Raw genomic sequence first — 10,643 nt, 5'->3', positions numbered from 1 at the left:
ACTGGAATCCGTTATTTGGGTGAAACATCTGCTAGGAAAGGAAGCCCCCCTATAAGATATATTGGCTCTAACGGTCAATGAATATCTGACACCCAACTCTTGCAAGAAGACAGAACGAAGAGAAACAGATACTGAGAGAGGGATAGTGAAGATAAACTTTATTATTTATATCGAGATCAATATCTGTTTTGCCCATGATGTTATTAAAGCTCAAGTGTTATGGATTTGATATCAATTTTATTTATCTTAAATTTTATGACATCATGATGTTAAGATCATTTGGCTCTCAAATGTGTATTACAAGCCCGCAAAACTGAAATCTGAAATGCACCCCTATTATATCTGTTTAACTTGAAATAAATGCCACAGACATTTTAAACAAAAACAAGACAAACTTTATTTTAAAAGAGTTATGCAAAAATGCTGAAATGTAGACACTTCCAAAATCCACCACAAAAGGATGGACATTAAGGCACGGTGCTAGGTTTTGCTAGTATGGTAGTACTTTCCTTGCAAACACTAAGTTGAAAGGCATGACAATTGCACAAAAAGCCAGAGAGAAATATAGTATTCGAAGAACTTTGCCCACAATTAGCTGAACTCGCCTCAAGTTGAGCCTGCTGGGAGGGAATCAGGTGAAGGTACTTGGGACATGATCAGAAAGAGAATTTCCACCCATGACTCAAAATACATTTTTTTTGTTTTGTTTTAAGCACCATCAAATGTCAGTTTTAGAACGGAGGTGGTTTTGCTATGGTGTGTAAGGACATCTACCCAAAGAATCCTTCCCGATTACTGCCTTAAAGGAGGCTCATCTTTCAGAGTCCAGGCTGTGGGACAGAAAGGGTTAAGGCGCTCATGGTTTTGAGAAAACATCTGAGGACTCGGACAGCACTCTCCCATCCTTGGTCTCCACAGTCTTCACTACAATGCTACGCTTGCTTGTCTTGGATGTCTCCAATGGTAAAGAGCTCACATTGCTGGAGTAAGAGTAGCCACCTCCAAATCCACCACCGAATCCACTGGAAACTCCACTACTGTATCCACTGGAAACACCACTACTGTATCCACTGGAAACACCACTACTGTATCCACTGGAAACACCACCACCGTATCCACCTGCGAAGAAGTGAAGTACAAGCATTATTTCAGTAATGTTCTCTTCTTAGTTCAAACCAACACCCCTTTGATATCCAACAATTTCACCAGAGACCCCTTAGCAAGGTTATGACAGACAATAAAAAAAAGATTAATGTTTTTGGAATTGAACATTTTAAGACAAAATAGCTCTGTAATCCCATATTTCAAGTTAGACACTTGCAGTATAAAGTCGTTTTTTTTGCTTCTAAGTTAAGCTTTTCACACTAAGGTGCATGCACGTCTGGACCAGGGTCGAAGAGAAGAAGGTGACACACAAAGTTCCCAGAAAAGTACCATGGGCCAATGCAGCCTTTAGCAAAAAGGAGCATCAGCCTGGGTCTCACATACAAAATAACTGGAGAATGCCTACGATGTTAGCACTGCCCAGTGATTATACTGGTCCTTCTCCTTAAAGGTCTACACAAGCTAGGAAGGCTGAGTCAATGGAAACCAGAGAACTAGGAAACGGGTACATTTGTTTGAGTTCAGCTTATGGGTTACTCTGCATGAAGTACTGGAAAAAATGATTCGTATTTACTGGTTAAGAGAATGGCAGTCTGTCCCATCTATTGTTCTAAAGCAGCAAATTACCCTTCTCTTTTGTATGAACAAAGCAATATTTACCTGACACAGTCTTGGTCTGAATACTTAGATTCTGGAAGCCAGATTCCAGTCTGGAAAGGGGAAAAAAATATAAATTATATATATATATTTTTACATACCAAAGATCTCAGGATCCTCCAGGTGACATAAAAAACACCCAGGCATCAACGGTGGAGGATTACAGGATTGACATCCCTCCAATAGAACAATGAATATCATGGTTCCCATCATACCTGCTCTCTTCTCCTTCCAGCAGCTTCCTGTAGGTGGCAATCTCAATATCCAGAGCCAGTTTCACATTCATCAGTTCCTGGTATTCACGCATCTGGCGAGCCATGTCCTGCTTGGCCTTCTGCAGAGCAGCCTCCAGCTCAGCGAGCTTGCTCCGGGCATCCTTCAGTGCCAGCTCTCCACGTTCCTCAGCCTCGGCAATCTGTGCCTCAAGGTTTGCACGCTGCACAAAAATAGAACATGGTTGAAAAATGCACTGGTTTCCCATTTACTCACTACTAAATGATCACACTTGTCTAAAAATATTCTGCTGAAGTGTGCTTGGGACAGAAAAGCCCATGAATAAGACTAGGGAGTTGTCACTGCAAATGCTGGTCCTGGTGTTGTCCAGCACATGTCTATCTACTACTCTCAGTGGACTCTGCTCAGCTGAACTTGCAGCTGGAGCGCCTTCAAAGTTTGGAAAAAGTCATCCTTTTAAGCACTCTATATGGGTTCAATGTACGTTCTCTTTCCCCTTACCTGGAAATGATCCCTATTCATTTATTAAATAGATAGCACAGCCATACTCACTTGTGCTTTGAGAGCATCAATTTCAGACTGGAGCCTTGTGGTGTAACGGGTCAGTTCACTAATCTCGGCTTTGGTGTTCTTCAGGTCATCACCATGGCGACCAGCGGATGCCTGTAGTTCTTGGTACTGAATGAAAAGAATTTGCACATTAGCAAAATAAAAAAATGGCCATTAAAAAAAGGTATAAATTATATTTATAGTACCCCTTATTGTTAAATGTTACCAAGAAGTTCCATGACCATATAAAATCACGAGGCTTTGAATATACTCTATTTATTATAATACATATGTTTCAGAGAGAATATAGATCATTTAATCCTTTGAATAAATAAATACTACTAATACTAAGTTTCTGATTCAGCTAGAGCACAATTAATATCATATAAACTCACCTTAACTTGATACATGCTTTCCACTTCTGAACGGCTCTTGTTGGCAATATCCTCATACTGAGCTCTGACCTCAGCAATGATGCCATCAAGGTCAAGGGTGCGGTTGTTGTCCATGGACAGGACAACTGAAGTGTCGGAAATCTGGGATTGCATCTCACGCAGCTCCTGCATAACAGAGGGAATAAGGGAAGGGGTTGTTTTACAGAGCTCTTAGAAGGAACTTCACTGATTACAGGGAGAGGGAAGCAGCAAGTGTATAATTATATTATATACGATATTTAGCTTAGTTGAGGGAAGAAGGGGGTATATGAAAGCAGGTACTGTCCCTTTCAAACAATTTTACAGCAGAAAACATGTTCCTGGAAACTGCAGCTCATTCTGTAGCTAAACTGCTTGCACTTGGGCCTAGTAGGCTCAGATATTGAGACTGAATGTAGGGTTATCTAATTTAGGATTTCAAATTTCCAAATATTTGCAAGTGAACGACAATAAATCTGCATAAAATGTCTTACCTCTTCATATAGCTGCCGCAAGAAGTTAATCTCATCTGTCAGGGCTTCCAAGCGCGCCTCTAGCTGTACTTTGTTCATATACGCCTCATCCACGTCCTGCCCAGAGAGACAGGGACAACAGTTTAGAGTTTGGTTCCCCACAGGGGTGAAGAGAAGAGTGTCAGAAGAGAACTGGGGCTACCTACCTTCTTCAGCAGGACAAATTCATTCTCCAGCTCTGTGCGTTTGTTAATTTCATCTTCATATCTGCAGGACAAAGATACCCCATGTTTAATCTTATGTTTCATAGGAACCCAAGCAGAATTACAGGTATGCAACTTATTATCCAGAATGCTTGAAACATGGGGTTTTCCCACAATTTGGATCTCTGTACATTGCCTACTTAATAAGGATTGATTGTATCTTAGTTGGGATCAAGTATAAGGTTATTATTATTTTTATAATAATAATAATAATAGAGAAAAAAAATCCATTTAAAAAAAAAAAATTTAATTATTTGATTAAAATGGAGTCTAAGGGAGACAGCCTTCTAGTTAACAGGTTTCCAGGTAATGGAAACCATACCTGTACTTGCATTAACTTGGAAACACTTGGGCCCACTGACCACCAGAAGCCCATTATTCCCAGCAATAGGTAGTGCAGTAAATTGTGTGCTCAAAGTTTGCAAACATTTTATGGTACAGAACAGTACAGAAAACATTTACTAAAACCAAGAATTTTTTTTTTTTTTTTTTTTTTTTTTTTTTTTTTAGGAGATTTTAATAGGAAAATGAATGAGATTTGATACATCTATAAGTCAATACAAAGAGGATACGGTACAGTTTGGTCACAATCTAATTAAACTATGAAAACTGGGTCTTAAGTTTGGGTTTTATATGCAAATCTGATTTTTTGGCCAATCCATTTAGGATACCGTCCAATCCTCGTATTAAAAAGGGGCCCCTACACGTAGTCACACCTCTCGGAAAAAACTGATTGGCCCGCATACGGCCAGCTGTAACGATAACCAATGCACTGAATGACTGCCAAGAAAAGGAAGCTGTTTCTGTAACATGCAAATATGAAGAACATATTTGGCAGAACGTTCAATAAAATAAACCCCGAGCACATGTTGCCATTTAAGGGCATCAAGCATTTCAGAATTTGTCAACAGCAGAACAGAAGCAGGGCTATTCTCGGTGTTGTCTCAAGGGTCAACATAAAACAAATAAAACCAAGGAAAGAATATGTGGCCAAAAAGCCAGCATTTCTATATATCTTTATTTATTTGGCACAAAGTCCAAGTATTGCTCAGTGCAACAGATGAACACCCATTATTTTGCACTGTATTGTATTTTAGGATTCTGTATAGGGATAGCAGCCATGGGCCTTATAGAGTTGTAGGGTGGTACAGAGGTAGCGTGTACAGTAGGGAAAGAGACAATAGAGAACCAAAAATATGCAGTCTTCTCTTTCTAAATATTCCTTCTTAGCTGTAGGCTCTGGCACACACACATCAGGAGGAAATACATGCATATTCTTGCTGGTCTACTAAAAAGGTCTCATTGCCATGATGCACTTGCCCCCATACATTCCTAGGAGAGGACTTAAGATATAACACTATGGCTGGACAGACATACAGAGAATATGCAGCTCGCTCTCCCTGGATGCACAGACTCCATACTTGACTAGCAAGGCATGCAGTTCCAGCAGTGGCCACAAAGGGGAGCCAGAGACTAATCATGACAGTTGTGCAGCTGACACAGGTGTATGAGCCATAAAGACAAACAAACTGCAATGCTGCTTTGCATGTGGAAGAATAAACGTCACATGGCAGCACAGCTATGAAAATCACTCACTTGTTCTTGAAGTCCTCCACCAGGCCCTGCATATTTCCCAGCTCAGACTCCAGGCGCATCTTGTCCTGTCCCAGGCCATCCAGTTGGCGGCGCAGGTTGCCGATGTAGGCCTCAAACATGGAGTCCATGTTGCTGCGTGTGGTCTTCTGGTTCTGCAGGAGGCTCCACTTGGTTTCCAGCATCTTGTTCTGCTGTTCCAGGAAACGCACCTGAGAAAAGAAAGCGCATTTCACTTTCTGCCGGTCACTACGGGATTAAACGCTGCTGCTCTTCTGAGCAACATTTGTGAGCCCAGGACTGGTCCTGATGAAGTCACTTTGCTTTCAGCAGGAGGCCCTCACAGACATCCCAGTCATTGTGATTAACCCTTTATAGTCACCTCAACCAGAGCACAATGTGTGCAGGGCAAAATCAGAGGGTAGAGTATATGGTTTCAACAAATTATTGGGGGGGTTCATTGCTTAAAGGAACAGTAACATCAAAAACTGAAAGTTTTTAAAGTAATGAAAATATCATGTAGTGCTGCCCTGCACTGGTAAAACTGATCTGTTTGCTTCAGAAACACAACTATAGTTCATATAAACAAGCTGCTGAGCAGCAATGGCGGAAATTGAAAAACGGCTATATGGCACAGGATAAGTAATGGATAACAGATATCATTATGTTCTACAGAGCTTATCTGCTATCTGCTGTGTAACTTGAGCCTTTTCTCCTTTGAATAGCTACCCCATGGCTACACAGCAGCTTATTTATATAAACAATAATAGTGTTTCTGAAGCAAACACAGCAGTTTTACCAGTGCAGGGCAACACTGCACTATGTTCTTATTACTTTAAAACAATTTAATTTTTTGATGTTACTGGTCCTTTAATTCTCCAAAGTATCACGGTTGGCAGTTTATCCAGGTGCCTATGGGCAGCTCAGTGAATAGTGATTGGCAGCACATGGGTCTCTAGGTTAGAATCCAGACAGGGCAGGATAGTCCACAGTGCACCAGTGGTCCTGTATAAATAAATGTTATATTAAAGGGGAACTATCACAAAAATATACAATATAGGCTTCAGCATACTGAAAAAAGAAACTTTCTACATACAATCAATTAAATATTCTGTAGGTTTCTGAAATAATCAAGTTAATATTCACTATCACTCTTTCAGCACCCGTTTCTTTTCATTCTCTCTTCATGCAGCAGTTGGGTGTCAGATAATCATTGACAGTTAAATCTAATATATCTTATAGGGGGGCTTCCTTTTGCCTAGAAGATGTATTAGAGCTCACTCTATGAGACATCATGTCTCTCTACATGCAGGATTTGTGCAAAAGGCAGTTATTGTTAGATTTTTTTTGTACTGGAATCGGTTACTTGAGTGAGCTCTAGTTCATTTGCTAGGAAAGAAGCCCCCTATAAGATATATTGGATCTAACTGTCAATGATTATCTGAGGACAGAATGAAGAGAAACAGATGCCGAGAGAGATAATGAAGATAAACTTGATTTCAGAAAAAAACACAGAATATTTAATTGATTGTATTTACAAAGTTTATTTTTTGTATGATGAAGCTTTTATTGAATTTTCATTTGTGTTATAGTTCCCCTTTAAAAAAACCCCCCACAAATGAATAGGACCAAGGGTTAATGTATGATTTCTCAGTAGAAACGGAATTTCCCATTAACAGTGCTTTTCCCAAGCCACAGGACCCGGCACAACAGCTCTATATTTGGTTTGGGCGCAGATAGGACGCGGTGGAGCAGACTTTGTTCCATGACATTAAATGGTGTGTGTGCAGAGTGAGGTGGAGCGCATGTTCATGTCCCTATAAGGCAATGTCTGCAGGTAACCTGTCCCCTCCTGCCCCTCCCTTGCAGCTTCGGCACATTGTGAATTTATGAGAGACCTGCTATCTATATAGGGCCCAACATTCCCGATGGATAATCGTTCCCAGATGCTAAAACTAAACCTGCTGATCCATGAGGGCTTTAGGGCGTGGAACCAACTGGAAAGCTGTAACTGTCGTTTCCATGCATACATGGGGACAGAGATCAGTTACATAGCAACAGGGACATGGGCCAAAACAAACTTTTGGGGGGTCTATTTATTAAGCTCAAGCTATGCTTCATCTGTTATTGGTCTATGACTTATTTTATATTATTTAATAATAATTGAATAATATTTAATGTCCACAGGTTGGGCAGATGGATTATACACTGCTGCTGCAATCTTCACCCACAATGGGGAACATTATCGAGTTTTTCCGTAATTTCCTTACCTACAATGTCACTGTATGTAGGAACCCCTAAAGAACAGCTCTATATTAGCAGTAACCCATACAGAACACACAGGTGCAAAGGGTGTTAATCGGATTCAGTGCGTGCCAATTAGGAGAGTAACAGAGTGCAGCAGACTGAGCAAGTATTTGCCTTGGCATAACCTGCAGCCTGTCCTGGGGTAGGTGCATTGGCCATTAATTCAGAGATAATGAAAGTAGAAGCAAATGTGCTGCCCGAGCACAAGAACAATCCACCATAAAGCAGAAAAATAACAGAAACCTTTGGGGTAACTGCGCAACCTGCATATGTACAAGGATCTAGTGCAGCTGCATCGGACACATTCTCACAGCAGGAGGGACGGGTGAAAGACTCATCAGTTATTGAGTGAGAGTCTAGTAAGTCAGATCCACCACCTGGAGTTGTCTTTCCCAAGCTGAAAAACAGCTCTCAGCATCAAAGCATACTGGGAGGTGTAGTTCAGCAAGTTATGTTGTTAGCTGTACTACACAGAGTAGAGCTGCTCATCCCCACCCTGAGCTCTCCTATTAACCGGATAAGCGCTGACCTACACCTTGGGAGGGGCATTTGGTTCTGCTCTTCACTTCTGCCATTGGCAGGACAGGGTGAGATCTTGGCAGCTTCTCTCACAAACATAAAACTGGACTTTAGAGATTTAAAAGGAAATAGTTTTAGAAAAATGCAGCAGGTACATAAATGCAGCGGCCATTAGTCCCATGTCAGCCAGTCACCAGTCTCCATACAGAGAAAACCTGCTCTCTGACACCCAATAGGAATGGGGCTCAGGACAAACAAGCCCTTAGTCATTGCATTTTATAATGCCGCCAGCAAAAGTTCTTTGGCTTAAGCAAATAAGGAAACAAATGGCACATGTCACAGCCACAAGTGCCCGGCAAATGAAAAGTAACCGCTTATATAGATATAAAGTTCCCAATATGGAAATTAAAGGAGCCCAATTCGGTGCAAAGGTGACAGTGGAAGTTTCACTTGTAGCAGCGGAGAGAGGGGGAAGGGCTGAAGACAGGGCGTCAATTGCAACGGAACCTATTGAATCGCTTTCAGCGCAACGTTTCGGCCATATTTTATAGGCACCGACTAGTGAGAATAAAGGTGAGTCAGCACAAGTGCCACAACTCCGGGGAAAGAAAGGTCGCTGCCTTTACTCGGGATAAAGGGTCGCTGCCTTTACTCGGGATAAAGGGTCGCTGCCTTTACTCGGGATAAAGGGTCGTTGGATAAAGGGTCGCTGCCTTTAATCGATATAAAGGGTCGCTGGATAAAGGGTCGCTGCCATCATTTGGGATGAAGGGTCGCTGCCATTATTTGGGATAAAGGGTCGCTGCCATTATTTGGGATAAAGGGTCGCTGCCATTATTTGGGATAAAGGGTCGCTGCCATTATTTGGGATAAAGGGTCGCTGCCATTATTTGGGATAAAGGGTCGCTGCCATTATTTGGGATAAAGGGTCGCTGCCATTATTTGGGATAAAGGGTCGCTGCCATTATTTGGGATAAAGGGTCGCTGCCATTATTTGGAATGAAGGGTCGCTGGATAAAGGGTCGCTGCCATTATTTGGGTCGCTGCCACTCCCTGTGCCCGGGCCACTCACCTTGTCAATGAAAGAGGCAAACTTGTTGTTGAGAGTCTTGATCTGCTCCTTCTCCTCGGTTCTCACTTGCTGGATGGAAGGGTCGATCTCGAGGTTGAGGGGTGCCAGGAGACTCTGGTTGACGCTGACCGATGTGATTCCCGCAGATCCCACACCTGCGCCCCCAAAACCGCTCCTGTAGCCGCTCCCGAACCTGGAGGCTCCTCCATAGCTGGACCCCAGGCTGAAAGAAGCGGTGCTGGCTCTACTCGCCATGGGGGCGCCGCTGTACGAGAAGCTGCTGAAGCCGCCGGAGCGGGGGGCAGCGCTGCTGGTGCGGTAGGTCATTTTGGTTGTTCTAACAGACATGGTGCAAGTGTTAGTGCCGGCGGTGTCTAACTGAGAAGTTGCTGGAGCTCAGGACAGGCTGAGGCTGATGGGAGACGCTGCGCTTATATGCGAGGCTGGGAGCAGGGGGCGCCGCTGTGCGAGTACCTGAGTGGCTGGAGCACAGGAGGGCGGGGTTTCCACCTGTTGGACGTATGGGACGGGCGAGCTGACGCTAGAGGGCGCTGCACTGTTATTCCTTATACAGAGAATGGGATCCCTGGAGGGTTAAAAGCCTGAGGTGGGGTTTGTGTGAGGAATGTGCCCCCGCCGGCCCAGCCCAGAAGGAAAACTTCTGTCACAAACACAAGGGAGGGGATGTCCGGCTGTGCTGAGGCTTCTTTTATTTGTCTCATCTGTATCAATTTACACTCCTTTACTTAAAAAGGACCTTTGAGTTAACTTTTAATTTGCAAGTTCAACAATCTGGTTGCTGGGGTCCAAATTACCCTAGCAACCGTGCATTGCTTGGAAAAAGAGACTGGAATGTGAATAGGAGAGGCCTGAAAAGAAAGACAATTAAAAAGAAGCAATGAAAATACATTTGTCGCCTTACAGAGCATTTTTTTTTTACATGGGGTCTGCGACCCCCATTTTTCAAAAACTGTATCAAATAAAATTTGAAGACCGATTGAAAAGTTGCTTACAACTGGCCATTCTATAACATACTAAAAGTTAACTTAAAGGTGAACCACCCCGTTAACCATAATGGGGCAGATTTACTAAAGGGGCGAATTGTCGCCAGTGACCACTTCACCAGGCGCAAGTTCGTTACCACTACGCTAATTCACTAAAATGCAAAGTTGCGACCTGGGTGCCTAACGCTGGCAACTTTTCGCTAGCGATACTTCTTCAGTGCGAGTATTCCATATCGAGGATTCACTAGCGTTCGTTTATGCCTAGCGAAAAGTCACGTGATCTTACGCTTAGTAGTGATGTGTGGACGTCTTTATTACATTAGAGATGTTGGTGCAAATGCTTCAAGTGGTCACTTTTTATTACAAATGGCCAGAGAACTTTAATAAAGACAAAAGAGATCATATAATGCCCTGCACATGAGCCCATTGTATAATGAATGTTCCATGCCCCTCAA

General features: G+C 42.6%; 1 protein-coding gene across 1 annotated transcript; it reads right to left on the bottom strand.

Moving 5' to 3' along the window:
- Positions 1-372: 372 nt before the first annotated feature.
- krt8.1.L (keratin 8, gene 1 L homeolog) lies at positions 373-9,604 on the bottom strand. Its single transcript, XM_018247587.2, has 9 exons — positions 9,185-9,604; positions 5,290-5,498; positions 3,637-3,697; positions 3,452-3,547; positions 2,940-3,104; positions 2,548-2,673; positions 1,977-2,197; positions 1,765-1,814; positions 373-1,119 (listed from the first exon to the last, which is right to left on the bottom strand). Exons 1-9 carry the CDS (start codon positions 9,530-9,532, stop codon positions 857-859), a joined length of 1,539 nt encoding a protein of 512 aa, XP_018103076.1. The 5' UTR covers positions 9,533-9,604; the 3' UTR covers positions 373-856.
- Positions 9,605-10,643: the final 1,039 nt, after the last annotated feature.

The sequence above is a fragment of the Xenopus laevis genome, chromosome 2L (assembly GCF_017654675.1).
Source record: "Xenopus laevis strain J_2021 chromosome 2L, Xenopus_laevis_v10.1, whole genome shotgun sequence".
Lineage (NCBI taxonomy): Eukaryota > Metazoa > Chordata > Amphibia > Anura > Pipidae > Xenopus > Xenopus laevis.
This window is presented reverse-complemented; position numbering and strand designations above follow the sequence as displayed.